Below are 19,092 nucleotides of genomic sequence, written 5' to 3'. Positions count from 1 at the left end.
GTGACGCGAGCCCCGCCCGCCCGAGCGCCGGAGACGGCGAGCGGGTGGTGGCGGAGCGGTGCTGGCGGTGCCCGGGACCGCGGAGAGCTGGGTCGCTTCTGCGTCCTGCGGTACGGCACAGCGCGGCACCGGGGCCCGCGGGCGGAAGGCAGGTAAGGCAGGCGGTTAGCCATGGCTCGGTATTGCCCGGGTCCGTCGCCGCGGTGGAGGGAACCGTTGGACGCACGTTCAGCGCTTAGGAGGGATCGGTTCCTCAGGTAGCGTCCTCGATGTCGCCTCTGCCTGCTGCAGCCTCGCAGCAAACCCACCTAGTCCACACCCGTGGCCTCATCTGATATAAAGGGGGAGGGAAGGGGTTCCTATTTTTCTGAACCATTTCGGGTCACCTTCCACAGCGGCTCGGAAAGATGCCCTCAGGAGCGCGGGGCGTGGAGCCCCAGTAAGGAGAAGTCAGTGTAATGGTCTGAAGGTGCCATAAATAGCAGAAAAAGCTGCTGGTGGTCTCTTGCCAGCGACCCGCGGATGGAGAAGCCTCTCCCCAGGCAAGGACTTTGTCGGGTAGAGGTCGTGAAAGCTGTAGTGACATCATTTACCATATCCTAACACAGCCTATTTGTGCTAGCATGCCTTTGTGGTGGAGTTTTTTCCACTTAAAACTGCACTCGGCAAGGCCAGTATTAATTTTTCTGTGGACACAGAGGACAGCCAACGTTATTTTCCTTTCTAGACCACAGTGAAGTGACAGAACATCTTTGTCCATTGCAGGTGATTTTAACCAGTGCTTATATGCCCAGGAGCCTCTGTGTGCATGTTCAGTATCTTTCCAGGCATCTCTTCTTGTCTTTTTCAATAGAAAAGATGCTTGAAAGTGTGTCTCAATTTTGTCCTATTATTTTTGCCTTAGGGAAGATGGGGAATGTGAGGAGAGTGAGAAAAATCTTAGAAAGACACATATAAGTAATGTGGGAGATACATTGAGTCTGTTTTGGTTTTCTCATTTGTTAAATGGATTCATTTTCTTTTCCCAAAACACATTCTAAGGTTTAATACTTTAAATCAGAGACCATGGTAAGATAGCATCTTTACTCTGAAGCTGTATATTTCCAAGGAAGTTGTCTCTCCACCTTTTAACTGTAGGGAAGGAAAGGCATGGAGAAGTTAATGGTGTGTCCGGACTCATTCAGCAAAGCATGACAATACAGGAATGGGCTTCTGCATGGTAACTTAGGCTGGTGAGGCAACCATTAGACAAAGTTGCCTTCCAGCTGGGTAATTGTATTACTTTCTGGAGGGAAAATATGAAGCACTGTGGGTGACAATGAAAGAATTTCTGCAGCCCCCTTTAATTAACTTCCACAATTTGTAGCCTCCGCAGATCCCCATTAACTGTCTCTGACTATCCTACACATCTTAGGCAGGCTGTATCAGAATAGTGATTAATTAATCCCAGGGAGAAGCACTCATCTGTGCTAGTGAAGCAGATCTTCATATTCCAACCTGCTTGCTATCCTGACTGAGCTGCAGGCCACCAAGGAAAATGCAGTGGGCCCCTCTGCTCCTATGACTTGCTTTATTTCAGTGTTTTTCCCAGAGAGCATGGTCAGATTATTTTTCTTCCCTAACAGGATAAATTTCTTGTGTGTTTGTTTTTTTTTTAAATGTCTTAATAGCCAAAGAAAGGCCATAAATACAGGGCTGAAGACATGTGTTAAGGTTCTGTGACTGATGGGTGGGAGGAGAAAGGGAGAGACATAAAGCTTGGAGAGTAAGGAGGCAAGAAAAGGAGACATCCATTCCTTGGTATTCAATGGGTGGCAGCCCCTACTAGCACATAATCTGTCCACAAAGAACAGGCAATGGCTTCTATCCACTGTCATGTGTGTTGTCTTTAGAACCAAGGATTCAAAGTGTCCCTTTGTGTGAATCAATTTTAATCCAGTGGTTGAAATTAAAAATTATTTATGCTGAAAAGAAGAAAATCTTCTTAACTAAAATCAATTTTAATCTTCTCCTACGTGTGTACTTATTTACAAAGAGGTGTTCATTTTCTCTTACTAGTAGCAGTAAAACAAGTTGGTCTGTCACTACATGCAATCATAGTGGTAAATTCAGTAGGCAGAAGGCTCTTCTTACATATTTATGCTATTCTACAAACTTAATGTTCAGATTCTTAATTTTTACGTGCTAGAAAATAGTATCTGATTAGACAGCCAATATTTACCTCTTTTTATTTTCAGCCTGTGTCAGCCTATATGTGGAAAAAAATAAATCTGTGCTTAAAGCCTTGGAGTCTTCATTTTCATTTTTTGAAGTCAAAAGCCATCTGATTTATTTTTTCCCCTTGGTATATCTATTGCTTAAAACATGCATTCAAAACTCTCAATGACACATTTAGGAAAAGGAATTTGTCAGTGGTTGGTGGGGTTTTCTTCCCTAGTTGTCAGCTCCTTCAGAGTTTTGGGATTAGCATGCATCATTCTTCAATATCTGCTTTATTATTTATAGATCAAAGAGGAAAAACTAGATTTTCTGGGTTTATGGTTTCCAGATTTCATCTTGGATTTGAATGAACTAGTTCAATTTGGTGAGATTAATAGGAAACTCTGCATTTTCAGAAAAGGCTACTTTTGTCAAAAGCTGATTTTGTGCTTTGCCAGCCTATGGCTCAGCTATCCAGCTGATGACATCTGCCAGTCCAGTATGCTGCCATGCTTGAAAAATCCTACTGTAATAATTCCTTATAGCCTTCTGTCCTTCAGGGGGTCTCTGCCCTCCCATAGCTTGTAATCTGTGATGGCGAGGGGGAAGGTCTCAGAGTTGTTAAATACCAACCTGATGTGAGAAAATGGCTGGCTCCAAACAGAGAAAATCTTCTGTGGGATCCAGTCCCTGGGAGAGAGATGTCTGGGGCCAGCAGTCTTACAAGTAGGTGAGAGCAGAGTTTTAATGAAAAGCTTCTTGGTATCAGAAATAAAACTTTAAGGTCAAAGATGATTTCTGACATTTTTTGATAGTTCACCTTCAGAACAAAAAGCAGGCTTGCACTCCAGCAGCCTCTGCTTTTGCTTTCTCAGAACCCCACAGTCACAGATGCTCCAGGTTCCTATCTTCTCCTGGAATACCAAATTGCATTCCCTCCCCACCCCCATTACAAGAAGTACTGAGCCAAAACCAAATGAAAACTGGTGTTGAGTTTCTGTTTCCCTTCCTCTCTGGACCTTTCTCTGGGATTACACAAAAGGCTTCTTTGGAAATCCCTGCTACTTTCATGTCCTGTCTGTGCATTCTCTCCTGTGCTGTTTCTTCTTTCATCATCTCTCAATGGCAAGTGAGAGTCTTTCTGTTCCATGGCTTCTGGTTTCCATGACAGAACAGTTCCCAGTCAATCCCAGCTGATGGCCAGGCTGTAGCTGATTCATCTTTTTAGGGATTTCCCCTTTGGAAAAGTATTTTAGTCTCAGTGGAATCTCAGAGAATTTCAGCCTAATTAGGAGATGGTCAGGATTTTACTACCTTTCATCATTATCCCTACCTATCATCATAATCCAGTGATTAAAATAAATGCAGGACATACTGAAGAGAGACTCCCACTCAGAGTTTGTAGTTGTGCAAGATGTAGAATGTTAGCATCCTACAGTTTGAAACTGGTATGTAGACAGATTTTCTAAATAATCACACATCCTGCCAATATCTTACTAATGATACTAAACCATTAACTTGTCTGCAATTGAAAGTGCTGCATTTTTAATATCCTGGCATCATGGATCTGTATCTGCACTCTGCAATCAAGAGTCCCCTGAGCCAACTAATTCCTGCTGTTGGAGATTCTGTCTAAATATCTTAGATGATGTTTACTGTGCAATGTATTAAGCAGTCCTGAATCACTCCCAGAGGAATCTTTCAGTTCTGGCTGTGCAGTTTGCCTCTTCAGCAGCTCCTGGGCTGCAGTTGGGTGTAACTTGGAGAAAGCTCTGCTCCGAAGCCCCCACATATCTTGTCTAAATAAGAACCACAGGATGTAATTTGGTGTTTATGTTTTTCAGGTAATCCTTTCCAGACTGGATTTACAGTTTCCTGTGTTTTCTATTGGGCTGCATGGATGCAGCTTTTTGTTCCTTAACTGCGGATATTAATATGTGGTCTCTCCTCATTTTGTCTGAGTAAAGCACTGGGGTGCTTGATCTTGTCAGCACAGAGCAGGGCAGAGAAGGAGAGGAGAGGAGACAGACAGTCAAGGATCTTCTGAGAAGGAAAATGAGTTTGAGATGCCAACACAGAGTCCTAGTCTTCAGTTATTATAAAAGTCAGGCTGGAGTCCATCATAGAATAAAAGATCACAGAGAGAGCACTGCATGATTTCCAAAGGAAAGGAAATTAAGGTCTTGTAGTCCTTCACTGAAATAACCACCTTCAAGCCAGGTCTCTAGCTAACTAGGGCTATGCTATCTTGTTTTTAGCACAGGTGCTTCACACCCACCATTTCATGGCTCTGCAGCCTTTAGATAGCACTCCCTGTGTTTCTTACTTGTGTGTGGGTATACAGTGTGGAAAAGGTGTTTCTCTGCCCTCTGGAAAGGGAGGTGAGGGCCCCAAAACTTCTTTTCATGTACTACATGTTTGCCCAGTTGTTACTGTCTCGTAGGTATCTGCTTGGATGCCTAGAGCAGCTATAACACCAGCTGGATGTATAGAGCAAGCTCCTAATGCATCTTCCAATCCCATTTAATATCAAGCATCCAAACTAAGGATAAATCAAGTATTATACCACTGATTTCCAGCCTAGGGGCATGGCTTTAGAGGCATGTTGCTGGGCTCAAGGTGTTTAGACTGGCTTCAATTTGCTATTCTTATGGTAGAGTGTAATCCATCAGTGACATGGAGGATAGTGGAGGAATTTCAGTGGGTACCTGCTGTTTGAAGGTGCAAGGTGGCCTGCTTTGGCAAATGCAGAAGGGAGGGATAGAGCAGGGGAGAGAGCATTTCTCTACTTTATGATGGATATTTTTACTTCCTGCAAGATTTAGGGACTTAGCCTTGAAGATTTTGAACCAACCTGCATTTCCAAGTCACTCTTTTTTTAAAACCTTAGTTCTCTTCAAAGGTGAATGTGCACATGCCATTCATTGACACTCTCAGCATAGTAGAATAAACATAAAGAAACAGATCTCTTCCCTGTGGAGGCAGTGAGAAGCTTTTGAGTCCCTTGTCCAAATTCTTTCTTTTAGCAGTCTGGAGAAAGAAGTTGAGGGAGAAAGGGAGAAACAACACTTCAGGCTTTTGTTCTAACAACAATGTAGAACTGTACAGTTTGGGGGATTTGTAAAAGTTGGTATGCCAGAAAATTGATTAGGCACTTCATTTAATATAAAATAAAAATGTGCAGTTTTTCCTTGTATGCTGTTTTCCAACTTTCAGTAGTACTGATCTGCACAGCAGTTACTACTCTGTAGCATTTGGAAAAGTTAGGTAACTGATTCATAAAATAGATACTCTGTAAAATGTCCTTGACTTTTAAAAAAATCCTTGGAAAATGTCATCCAGAAACAACTCAGTGATACTTAGGAACACCTCTCTCCACTAAATTTTTTTGTTGATTTGGCCATGTTTGCAGAAGACTGTCAGTAAGCATTTGGGTGTCTCACTTAAGGATGTCAGGGAGAGCAAGGGGCCTCAGCCAGGCAGCACAGCACTGTCAGCCAGCGTGCCCTAAATCCACACCTGATCAAGTCTGGACTTGCTGCAGCTGCAGCCTCAGAGATGGTCAACCTGTGGTGGCTGAGGCAGCTCCAGCTAACAGTTCCAGCAGGACTGGTCTAGAAGCTGCTCAGCAGTGTAGGGCAGTGCTGGCATTAATGCCACCTACTGACAGACAGGAGCTATCTGCCAGTGATCATACATACATACATACATACATAGAATAAACCAGGTTGGAAGAGACCTCCAAGATCATCGCATCCAACCCATCAACCAATCCAACCCACCTAAACAACTAACCCATGGCACCAAGCACCCCAGCAAGTCTCCTCCTGAGCACCTTCAATGATGGCGATTCCATCTCCTCCCCCGGCAGCCCATTCCAATGGGCAATCACTCTCTCTGTATAAAATTTTTTCCTGACATCCAACCTAAACCTCCCCTGGTGCAGCCTGAGACTGTTTCCTCTTGTTCTGGTACTGGCTGACTGGGCAAAGGAGGCTGTGTTGCTTGCCCACTCCTCTCTTTGATTTTAGCTCAGGCTTTTAGCACCCTCTGCTCTGGAGGGCGTAGGGCAGGGGAGCTCTATTAGCAATCACCCACTATGTTTTTGGTGTCATGAAGCATCTTACTGTGTTATCCCTCCTGCTCTTGTGCTCAGTGCCATTCTGTGCTTTTGGCAGTCCAGCCTAAGGTCTGCTCCTGCTCAAATGCACACCTGGATCATGGTCTTTTTTTTTTTTTTTTGACTCTCTCTTGAATAAATGAAAGTGCTTTGAAGCTTGTGGATTAAGCAGAGAGGAAAAGACATGATCTATGAGCTTTGCTGTTTGCTTTCTCCTACCTTGCTGGGGTGGCATAGGCAGATGTTTTCCTTTGTGCCTCGTGCTATTGTTAAACAGACACTTAATGCAGCCTGCAAGGGGCCATGAGGGGTAGTTTTTCCTTCCTTTTCTCAGACTTCCTTTCCTCTAGGGGTAGCTGCCTGGTGAGACTGATGAGGGAATCCATCTAGCTGAAAAGAACACTTCATATTCTTTAAAAATGCAAAAAGGTTATTTTCAGCGAGGTAAATCTCTCTGTCAAACTCACTGCAATCTGCACAGACACAAGTACTGATAGGGAGAGGCTGTTCTTGCCTTCCCTTCTAACGTCATTTGTCACAGCCTTGAGTATTTGCTAGATTCAAGCAACTGCAATCTAGTTGGAGCTATGTCACCATGAAATAGGGATACATGTTGTCCCCTGCTTCAACAGGGTACGGTGAGGATGCATATGTGCAAGATCATGAGGAGTCATTTAGGGATCCAAAGCTGTTGAAGGAGCCCTGCTGTTCAGCCCTCTCTCGGGATAATGTCCAAATTAAGTGTACTTTCTCACACAGGCTGTGCCACATATTTTTGTAGAGTCTGAGGCTACATGTCCTGCATTAGACCAGTGCATTTTGTCATAACATCACTGCTTGGTGACTGAACAGCTGGGTGGATCTGATATAATCTATTTTCACATGTACAGTCTACCAGTAGATAACCCCCTTAAAAATACTAGGGATTGGAAATAATCCTTAGGTAGCATACATCCTCAGAAACATGCATAAAATCAGAGACAGGCTTGGGTGGGGAAGGGATTGGGAGTGGGGAGGCTATGGAGCAAAAGGAGCAGGCAAAGGAGAATACATGAATGGGGAGCTCTCTTTCCATGTGTGTCACTGGGGAATCTTTTACCCTTATCTCTTCCCCATCCTGCGTAATTCACAGTGCTTCTAAAGTACAGGTTGTGTTTTTTTGTTTCTGCAGATAAGCCCTGCATGATATGAGTGAAGGCAGTGCCAGTTCTTCTTATGTGTTGTACATTTTATGTAACCATGAAAATAAAAACTGATGCTCCTTACTGCTTACCGTCTACATTTTGTCCTCTCATATCTGCTCTGTGCAGCCATAAAAAGGTTATATGGGCTACAGCAGGGATTTAAGATCAAGGATTTTATTAGCTTGTGGGAAGACTCTTCCTTCCTGTCTTCATTCAAACCAGATAATTTCTGTCATCAGCAGGATCAAGCCCTGAAAACCAATGGAAAAAACTTCCTTTGACCTAAATGGTGCAAGGCCAAGCTTTTAGTCTCCCACTTTGTGTCAAAGCATAAGCAGCAGTAGCTTTCCTGCATAGTAACAGAAGACTGTGCTTCTAAAAATTCCTCTACAGAGTGTTTCTACAGAGCTGCCTCCTCAGGGTTCTCCATCTGTTTTCACACAGATTAATAAAAAATTGTTTGGCTAATAAACTGCTCCCTGCTATCCCTGAAATGTGACCATTTCTTTGCCTTCCCTCCCATGGACAGTTATTAGATTCCTGTCTGCCCCCATGCTCACTAACATGAGATGAGCAGCAATTGTCATGTTGCAACTCCACAGCAAGGCTTTGAACGGGTGAAGAGCTTGGTGTGTGGCTGAAAGAGCTGATGCTGTGGACAGCTGTGTAGTGCTGAAGAACAACTGCCCTGTTCTTACAGGACGTAAAAGAAAGGAAGGATGCAAAAAGCAGCATTGTGTACACTACTGTGATTTTTGCAAGAGCCCATTTTTTTGGTCACAACTATAGAGAAAATATTCCCAGGAAAAATGGGATTGGAGTGTGAATTTGCTTCATTCACAAGCATCCCTGCAGGATATGGAGCTGATGGTAGTGGTTTGAAGTGTTGAGTTCAGAAGGTCTGGATCAGGTGGTAGAGAGGAAGAAAGAATAAATGCTGACTGTGAAAACAGGTACAAGATTAGAAGGGATCTTTGTGATCTTTCAATATGACTGCTCTGCAATACAGAGAACTTCCCCACATTTATACCTCTTCTGGTCAACTACTGGTGACCAAACTGTGGTCAAGATGTGGAGGCTTGCATTGATGGGACAACTTTCCAGAGCCCTTTGTGATGTGTATCAAGTGATACCTACTCACTTTCTTAGAACACCTACCTAATGTCTACCCTGTATTTGTATCTTTCAGCTTTTTATCTTACTGCCTCCTCCTCTGCTGGATCAGAGGTATCTCCTTCACCATGTGTTTTTTCTGATGTAGACAGATTTTACCTCCTTGTGCCTTAAGGAATAGCCTGGGCTCTTTAACTTCCTTATCCACAACAATGATACTTCTCAATGGCATGTCCCCCACTGGCTCTTCCCACACTTCATCTCAGATTAGGAACTAGAAGAAACTGAGCTGCCCCCCGCCTTGATAATCCTTCTGCTGTGTTTCTGTTTAGCTCTGGTGATAATTCACAGTGGCAGTAGCTGCTCTAGTGTGGTAGAAACATCAGACATAGCAAAAAAACTTGAGAATCATAGGCATCTTCTAGTCATTAACCTGCATCACATTCAAATGAGCACAAGAACTGGACACGGATCACAAGCACCTATCTGTGACAGATTCAAAAGTGACATCACCTTGCTCCTCCTAACAGTCAAGTTTGATGTTGTCCTTTAGGCTTTGGATTCACACCAAGAGTTGACATTAGCTTATCATCTACTGTGAGTTTAACCAAGGTCATAACTGGACAGAATTCAAGGGGTGGGGTGGGGGGGGAAAGCACCCAAATATTACTGGCAAGTCATTCTTTTTTCAGGGCAGTAGTGACTGGAACAGTCAGGAACTTTGGGAATCTAATCTCAGATCATCATCTCTGTCTCTGGACTTGTAATACATCATCCCAGCACTGATGCTTTTTGGCTCCTCTGTGGCTTAAGGCCTGCTTTCTTTTCACTGATAGGGGAATCTCAGAGTTGTCTCAGGAGCTCGTTAGGTTCAATCAGGTGATCTTAGGCTTTCATGGATACAAAACATGAAGTTTTATTGCTGATTCTCAGAGAAAAACATTAGAGACTATTGTACCTCCTGGATGAATTTCCTACAAAAACTGAATTTATTCCATAGAATAGATTTATTACATTTAGCTAAAAATGTGTTTTTAAAAAACCACTGAATGAAAGCTTCCATGAATTCCAGTGGATGTGGAGAGACCTCAGAGCCCAATGTTAATGTACTAAGAGCTAGAGTTTGCTGTCTTTGAAGTCAGTGGATGGTTTGCTTCGGAGTTAAAAGGAGGAAGTGGAAGGCAAAGCATTACATTTCACTGTGACATTTCTTGCATATCCCATTCCTCTTTTATTTTATGGCATGTGGAAAACTGCCTATCGGCATGCTGCATCCATGTTCCTCAGGCAGAAGCACAAGAACTACATTGAGGAACTGTTTCTCATTAGCTCATTTATGAGGCCTTTTTTGAGGGGGGGTAGAGGTGATGAGATGCTTTCCTACATTTTCTGTTAAGGTTGGACTTTGGAATGGGAGGAGACTGCACAAGCAGTGATTTTGAACAGCTTCCACACTGAACCACACCTGTTTGGTACATCACACTAGGGTGTATTCCTCCTCACTGTCCTTTTTCATTCTTGTTTCCCCTGATCAATGGGGGAATATTTAAATCAACTTGCTTTTAGATAGTTCTAAAGAGTTAAAACTTGGCACTGCATTGAGGGGACAGCATTTGCTGTAGATACAGTATTGTATAGAGCTGTTTCCCAGTATGTCTGCAAATTTAGGCATAACTTTTTGCATGGCGGGTGTAAACTGAGATGGCAATCTAAACAGTCTGTTCCCAACCATGCTGCAGAGCTCAGCAAGATATTCCCTGCCCAGTGATTTAGAAGTACTCCAACTTCTGTGTTCTTCTTGTGTTGCTGGGGGTTTTTTTATATTTTAATTTCTTTTTATGTGTCTTCTGATCACCAGGGAAAATTTATTTTCCATAATGCAAAACATAATCTGAATTGCTGAGTTCTTCAAAACCACATAGAGCCAAGTGGCCACGGTCTTAGGTGTTAAACTGAAACAATTAAAAGGGGTGTGTGTGCAATGTATGAGGTGTAAATAGTTGATGTGTGTGTGTGAGGCATAAGTAGTTGGGGTGGGGGTGTGTGTGTGAATGTATGAGGCATAAATAGTTGATGTAAACTTCTGGAAAAAAATTCAAAACAAACTAGCAAAGTTTTACATCTGTGGGAAAACCAGGAATATGCTGCCAAATCTAGAAATGCTCAACCCTTTTCCTAGCATCTGTTCAAGTAAAACAATTTCCCTGGAATTGTGTGGGCTATAAATTATGATAACTATGTTTCTGAGTTTCCTGTTAAAGAGATGACTCAGATACTAGGTAGAAGCTTAATTATTGGCCGTGTACATTCTTTTAACTATAAATATTAATGTAAATGTTCAACACAGCTCTTCAGAGCTGTTAAAATGTATTCATATCAGTTCCTGAATACTTCAGGCACAGTCAGTTTCTTAAATGTTGTGAAATCTGAGAACCATTAATCCTGTGTCTTCTGTGTTCGTGGAGCAGGATCTGTCTGCCTTGAGGCACGTTTAATTATCTAGGGTTTTTTTCACTTAGGCAACCTTACCACAGGTGAGAGTGTGACTTAATATTGCTTTTAATTTTTTTTTCTTTTTGTAATGGAGGGTAAATAAAGAGCCCTTATAGTTGTTGAAAAGGTTTGTGAAGATTTGAGTTGTTTTCCCTGCACAAGCAGAAGACTTTGCTGTGGTTTCCAATTCCAGTTCCTGAAGTCGTTGTAATTGTCATCTCGCTGTGTTTTCACGGTTTGATGGCACTACATAATGCTAAATTGGTAATGTATGAAACATCATTCATTCTGACATAATTTGATTATTTTTTGTAATATCCTTGCTATGGGCATTAAATCAGATGACACTCAAAATGAGGAAAGCTGTCACCAGTGTAGGTGTTGTAATGCAGTGTTCCTGCTGCAGTTGTCTCTAAGCTGCGCCAACCCTTTAAATCAGTCAGCTTCTTTTTTTGCCTGTGGTTTCATTTCTGCATTCCTGTGCATGTGGGCCAAAACTATTGTCTTTTGTTTGCTTTCAGCACTGCAGAGGAATGTTCAATTCACCAAGTAAGCTGTACTTGTCTAATCTCTTCTTATAAATGTTAATACTCTTTCCTTTTCCAGTAGCTTTGGTTTGTTATATTTAAAATTGGAACCTGAGAATCAGGATTAGGTGATACTACAAAACATGTATCTGTGTAATAAAATTGATGTTCATGACAGTAATAAGGATCTTCAGGTGACATTTAAACCAGGTGGAAATAACTCTTTTTAGGAAAATTGTGGGAATATTTTTCTGCTTGGCAAGAATAAGAGACTTTTTCAGCTTTGTCTCTCATTTTAGGCTGGGAATGGAGTGCATAGTTTGGATGTCAGCAGTGGGACATCTTACCAAACAAAGCATCCATGGAACTGTTGTCTAATCAATGACTTCTAAGTGTAGGATCTGTTAGATTGGAATCAAGTGTTGCAAGATGCCAAGTGACGTACTTGAAAGCAGCAGTGAGATGGAGGAGACAGTGCAGAAAGAGAGCAAATCTGGAAGCCAGAGCCCTCACCGTGGCTCCATGAGAAGAGCTGTGGGAACCACTGTCACCTTTGACGGGGAAGCCACTATGGACCGGAGGAAAAAGAAGAAGAAAGAGTCACGTCCTGAGTCGATAATTGTGTATCGGTCAGAGAATGAGAGTAAGGTGGAAGAGGAACAGGCAGATGAAGAAGGAGGGGAGAGGAGCTCTGAGGAAGGCTCCAAGTTCCTGGGTCAGTCCATGGCAGATGGTATGTATTCCTGGGAACATCCACTTTCTAAAAACTTTTCTTGATGCCAGTATACACTGAGGTCAAATGGCAGAGACTGTGGGCTTGATCCTCTCCAAGGCTGTAGGAATTAGAGCTTGAGTTCATACATGAAAGAATTGTAGGCTGTTTTGAGGTGTCTCCTGCAGTTCTTTGTAAAGTTTGGTTGTTGCCACACTCTTAAATTTTAAATATATGTGTTGGTTGGAGTTGATCCAGAAATTAAAGGCAGTGCTGCTGTGATCAAGCCCCCGCCCATGCCTAGAACGCTGCCTGTAAAGTGAAAGGATGGAAGCAGATGGATTTAGTGGCTGTACCTGTGAAAGGGAGTTTTAGTCATTATCTAGGATTTGCTCTTGCCTTCTGTTTGCATATTCTCAGCACAGCTTCCTCCTTAAGAGGGATTATTTGTCAAGTTCATTGTGGAGCATCTTGAAGCCACTTTCACTTCCAATGTTTGTCCTGGATAGCCTTACAGGGAAGAAGTGTGGGAGGCAGGACCTTTGGCTCATCCTCTTGTGAGTCTGCAGTGCAGGCTGAGAGGTGCTTAAATGTGAATGCATGCTCCTGGTCCATTAGTCACACTAGACTCTCCCATGATTCCATCCCCTATCTTCATGGTTCACCTGCTAACTTCCTATTTTTGTGGGCCACTCCAAACATCTCAGCCTCCTTTTAAGAGTTTCTGAAGAACTCCTTCCAAGCTAGTTAGAAATAAGACCAGGAAGAAGCATATTTCAGCCCCCTAGAAGAATTTCTGGCCAACACTGGTGCAGCAATCATCCTAAACCAATGCCACTTGGAAGCTAAGGCAGTCTGTTCATGACTCCAATACACAACCCAGCACTTTCCTGTTTGGCGCTTCTGTTGATCCCTTACAAGGCAAATATAATTCTATGAGAGCTTGGAAGGTTTATTTCTAAACATTGAAAATGAGTTTGGATTGAGATGCTGCACAAATGCAAAGTGAAATATTAGCTGTTCAAGTGTAACTTCATGTGTGGTCGTGCTTATTCCAGAACATATTTCTCTATTCTCATAGTCATCTTTCTCTAATTCAGGAATAAGTCCATGAGGTTACCAGAGAAAACAGGCATACCATTCTTGATTCAGTTACTCTGTCTCATCTCTTTCTCATTAACTCCTGCAGCACTTTCCATTCATGTGTTGTCCCCTGTCATGTGTTGTAGTGCAGATGCTGTAGTCTTCTCGTTCGTGTTTTTTGTCTTCTGGAATTCCTGTCTGCACCTTCATTAGCTCTTTCATTTTCTTCTGTGATAATTCTTAATACTGCATTGCTTCTTGCAGTCCATCTTTTTTTAATGTAACTATAACCCCATGTGCACTGCCTAATTGTCTTTGGGGGTTTACACAAAATACCCCCCACAGTAAATAAATCTAATGTAGATGAGTTTATTTGCGTTTGTAGGTGTCTGGAATATGCCTTTAGACAGCCGATATGTCACCTTGACTGGAACAATCACCAGAGGAAAGAAGAAGGGTCAGATGGTGGATATCCATGTCACACTAACTGACAAAGAGCTGCAGGAACTGGCTAAATCAAAGGAGCCTCCTAAAGAGGACATACCTGAGAAGAAGAAGAAATGTGATGTTGGACTGGACAGAGGACCCCACATCGTCCTCTGGACCATCATCTGCCTCCCCATCATTTTTGTAGTGTCCTTTGTGGTTTCATTCTACTATGGAACCATTACATGGTACAATATCTTCTTGGTGTACAATGAAGAGAGGACCTTCTGGCACAAAATCACCTTTTGCCCTTTTTTGATCATCTTCTACCCGATTATAATTATGGTTGTGTCTTTTTCCCTAGGCCTGTACTCAGCTGTGGCCCAGGTAGCATGGTCCTTTGGGTACTGGTGGCATGCTGTCAGGGATATGGAGAAGGGCTTCTGTGGCTGGCTTTGTAGCAAGCTGGGTTTGGAAGATTGCTCTCCATACAGTATTGTTGAGCTGCTGGATTCTGACAATATCTCAGGTAGTCTCTCTGGCAAGAGTTCTGCACAAGGTGTGGAGACCTCAGCAGTCTGAGCCTTCATCCTGGCTAACTATTTTGGGTCATATGTGAGTGGTTTTCACCTAAAAAGTAACATGTTGATTTTTAAAAAAATCTATATAAATATATATTTAAACACAAACTTAATTAATAAAATATTAGGCTGGGAGTCCTCTTTAATTGTCACAGAATGCAAGAGTGCTAGCTTCATGTGGTCTGGGTGGGGAGGTGCATGGCTCTCCAAGGTTTTGTCATCTGTTTTACCTAAGTGCAACTTCTGGGAATAGTGAGAAAATCCAGGTCTGTGGGGCTCAGCCTGTTTGTGGAGTGGCAAAGATACATGCTGAAAAATCCACTTCTGTAAAGTTAGACTTTACTTTTCAGGAGTAAGACATAGCAGTGATCAGCTGACCCACTGAAAAGAAGTCCCCGCTCAGGGAATGAACATCAGGAGATAGGAACCCATTCAGAGGTGAAGGCTTAATTCCAGTATGTGTGATGTTCCTTCAGTTTCCCTAGAAAGAGTCCATTTCCAGTCTTTCCATAAGCTAACTGCTTAGACACTGTCAGAGTTTGACAAACAGACCACTGGAACAGTTGTGCCCAGCCTTTCACTGGGTGAGGGCAGCATAGCCTCTAACAAAAGCAGACGAGCTCTACACTGAGCTGAAATGCTCCTATCACATGATGGAAGAGTAGGGCTTGCTCTGTAAAGTGGTGCATGGAGAGCTGACAGGCCTGTCACCAAGCACCCTCAGGTGATTGTAGGTGCACAGATAGGTGCTGAGGACACATTTGCATAGGAAGGAATGGGTTATGAGAACTGTAGCCAGTGTAAAGTGCAAACAGCTGTGTTAGAGGGAAGCAACATGTGCTCTGAGGAAGGATGATCCATTTGCATGTCACTGCAATGGAGCTGTAGATCAGTGGCACTTGTATTTAGGGAATCTCAATGAAATTCATTCTGGTTTCCAAGTTGCACTCATAGAAGGGCTGCTGAACCTTCCCTTTGAGAACAGGGGCATCCCTGTTAATGCCAGAGCAAACTCCACTAGTGCCTCAGCTCTGGAAATCTACATCCCACACATACTTCCTGGTTAATTATATGGAAGAGCAATGGATTATACATCCTCCTCCCCTCATGTCTCATTTTCATAATTGGTTTCCCTCCTTTTGGGACGCTGTGTAGCATCTTAGTGAGCTCCCAGACCAGCTCTCACCATAGGCTGGAGAAATTTTAATTTTCTCTTTAAAAAAAATTACTTGCAGAAAAGTTCTTTTTCTGGATTGACTGTTGGGGTTTTGGCCTAAGGAGGACATAAGAGAGGTATAACAAACTCTAATAGAGGCTGAGTTAGATGTCTGAAACATGATTAGGAACAGGCTGCCCAGGGGTTGTGGAGTCTCCCTCTCTGGAGACACTCAAAACCCACCTTGATGCATTTATATGTGATCTGCTCTAGGTGATCCTGCTCTGACAGAGTGGTTGGACTGGATGATCTTTCAAAGTCCCTTCCAGCCCCTAACACTCTGTGATTCTGTGATGATTAATTTTCTGAGTGCCCTACTAATTCAGCTGATGCTACTAGAAAGTCTGGCTCAGCCCCAACCCAGAGGAGCGCCCTATTTGCATGCTGTGGGTAGGTAATTTGTAGTGTGCAGTCAGTCAGGCTGCACAGTCACACATCTCTATTGGTGTTTCACTTCCCCAGTCTTCCTAACAGAGGGGGTGCTGCTCTACTCTTAGGGTGGTAAAGAAAGGAATTCAGAAGCTGGATTTCACAGGAACTACTGCTTTGTGCTGCATTTCAAGAATGAGCTCAAGACTACCCTGACTGTCCTGCTTAGCATATATATATACCAGTGATACATAACCAAATCTATCTGATCCTCTAGGCCTGACACTGAGAAGTAAGTAAAGTCCCTGCTGCATCCTTGGACTGTGTCCTTCTTGGATGTCCAGCCAAGGCAGCCTCTTAGTGCTAACTTGAGAATTACCAGTTTGACTAGTGACAAGTCAAATATCAAGAGCAGGCTTGGCCCCAGACTTCACCAACAAAGCAGAGATGCTCCCTGGGCACAGGTACAGCCAGGCTGTGTGTGCTGTTTCCTGATGCTCAGCTTTCAGTCTTTACTGGCTAAGACTTTAAAGATAATAATAAACTTCCACCAAAAAAAATCAAAATCAGTATAACAATCCCCAACCTGTGAGGCAGTGGCAGGTAATACACTGGGGTTTGAAGAGCCTGACATATGCCTGGGACCAGTTCAAGCAGTGAAATGCTTTTCATATGGCTGTTTGAATCAAAGAGCTTGATATGCTTCTGGATTAATGGAGAAGCTGAGGAAGTCATGACAGAACTGGCAGTCTGTAACGACCCAGCACAGCCACTCTGCTTAATACTCCTCTACATGGCAATCACAGGCTCCTACATGGCTGGAGGGTGGGAAGAAGTGATGCTTAACAAGCATTAATGGGAAAGAAGGCCTGCTGGCAAGTGTTCTCACGCTTTGCCTAGAGGGACGCTGTTGGCATGAAAGGAGTGGATTGTATATCTTGGCCCCAACATGCAGCAAACAAGTGGCTTTTGGGGAAGGATGGTTGACAAGTGTGCGTTGCTGCAGAGGGAGAAAAACCAATTCAGCTGTCACTGCTACAGAGCAGCTGTTCAAGGCTAGACGAAAGGCTGGGGTCAGTCACACAAAGAACCTTCAGCTTGCAGAGGGCTTGGATGATAAATACTAGCTCATTACAGAATACAACTATGTGAAATGTCTGCTGAGCTGCAGGATTTGCTTTCAGGGTTGCAAACAGCCTGCCAGAGTGGAGACAAAACTAAATCTGTGCCTCTCAGTGCTATGTAGTCAGAAAGGAGCATCAGAGAAGTCATAGTACCCTCCCTCTGCCATGGCAGCTATGCTTCTGGGTTTGGAGGCCACCTTTAGGGGGATTTACTGGAACAATCCATTCCTTACATTTAACCAAGCTTGCCTCTGCTCCTGCCGTCAGGGTGCTCTGCCATTGATTTTGGTGGGGGCTGGTTTAAGCTTGGGGTTAGTTCTGGTGCTATTTGTAAAAGTTTTATTCAAACTTTTCACAGAACAACTCTGGATAGCTTTCTCTCTTGTCTGTTATCCCTTAGAGCAGTGTGCTTGCTGCAAAAATATATAATCATTATCAACTCTTGTAATAGAAATAAAGCACAATATTTGGGGTTTTTTTTGCTCTTGTTATGCCCTTGCTTTTAGAAACTCACAAGTACTTTCTGCTTATGTGCCATTGTCAAGCTGCAGGGAATTCCAGTTACTCTGATTGTTGAATGTGGCTTTGGCTGCACTAGTCTGGATGGGGGTTTTTTTTCAGTAAAGACAGCGTGTGTTTGCAGATTGTTATTCTTAATTGCATTCCCTTTTTCCATCCTTGCTGGCCTGGGTGGAGAATAAAGATCTATGTGGCTTTAGAAGAACGTTGCTCTCAATGCTTCTGCTTGACTTTGTGTTAAAAATGGTGCTGTGAGATGGCCATAGTCATTCTATACTGATCATTGAATACAAGCCATTATCTTTGAATAGCCACTTTATAGTGTCTGAAATGGGTCTCAGTGTGCCTGTCCAGAACTGTCAGATATCTAGGATTTGGGATCTTCTTTGTTTTTACTTCATATTGCACAAATGAAAACCTTTGCTTTAGTTCACTTATTTGGTATCTGTTTGGCTTTGGCTCCAAGGATGTATGGAGGGACACCCTTCCATACCAAAACAGGATGTACATTTAACTCTAAAATACGGTCTGTGTGTCTGTGACTTGGAGCTGCTATTTACAACTGTGCTGGGAAGGCTTCTTACAACCCCTAAGTACTCCAGACATGTTTCTGGTAAGTCACCAGTCTGGTGGAGTCACCATCATTGGAGGTGTTCAGGAGAAGACTTGATGGGGTGCTTGGTGCCATGGTTAGTTGTTTAGGTGGGTTGGATTGGTTGATGGGTTGGATGCGATGATCTTGAAGGTCTCTTCCAACCTGGTTTATTCTATTCTATTCTAAGTCAAAGGGGAATACACCAATACAGTTCTCTGAGGTGTCTAAATATTAAATTACACCCTTGGTTCTCTCCCACACAGTCTTAACCTCCTGCTAACACAGAGCAAACACTTATTTGACATTTTATTTCTTCTGTGATGTGCATCTTTGGAAAATGCAAATGAAATTCCTAGTCAAGGGCTAGGACAGCTTCATTCATTCCCTGTATGGAGATATAAACTCAAAAAAAAAAAAAAAAGGGAAAAGTTGAAGCAAATTCAGGGAGCTAATCCATTTGGAAACACAACTTCTCAATTACTTTGGACATCATGTTTGCTTATCTACTAAATCATGATTTCTCTTCCAACAGCCAGGCTTATGATTGTATGTTTGATCAGTGAGTTCAGAAAGCCTCTTAAGCATCCTTTCACATGAAAAGTTAAAGTGTGACTGCATGTGAACATGCAGCCCAGGAAAATTAGGCTTGAGGGACTCTCTTGGATCCCCTTTGGTCACCCAGTTCCATTAACTTTTAGCCTTCCCAATTTCTTGTCATTACATGGTAGCTGAAGTCTGTCAGAACACATTAAAATAAAGGGAATGTCTGAGTCAGGCCAACAAAGTCTTTGTCCATGTGTTTGACAGATGCCCTTGCTTTTAGCAGCATAA

General features: G+C 42.9%; 1 protein-coding gene across 1 annotated transcript; it reads left to right on the top strand.

Moving 5' to 3' along the window:
* Positions 1-58: 58 nt before the first annotated feature.
* On the top strand, positions 59-18,128 carry TMEM169 (transmembrane protein 169). Its single transcript, XM_054175835.1, has 3 exons — positions 59-152; positions 11,936-12,369; positions 13,817-18,128. The coding sequence occupies exons 2-3, from the start codon at positions 12,066-12,068 to the stop codon at positions 14,437-14,439; spliced, it is 927 nt and encodes a 308-aa protein (XP_054031810.1). The 5' UTR covers positions 59-152; positions 11,936-12,065; the 3' UTR covers positions 14,440-18,128.
* Positions 18,129-19,092: the final 964 nt, after the last annotated feature.

The sequence above is a fragment of the Dryobates pubescens genome, chromosome 2, assembly GCF_014839835.1.
Source record: "Dryobates pubescens isolate bDryPub1 chromosome 2, bDryPub1.pri, whole genome shotgun sequence".
NCBI classification, from domain to species: domain Eukaryota; kingdom Metazoa; phylum Chordata; class Aves; order Piciformes; family Picidae; genus Dryobates; species Dryobates pubescens.
This window is presented reverse-complemented; position numbering and strand designations above follow the sequence as displayed.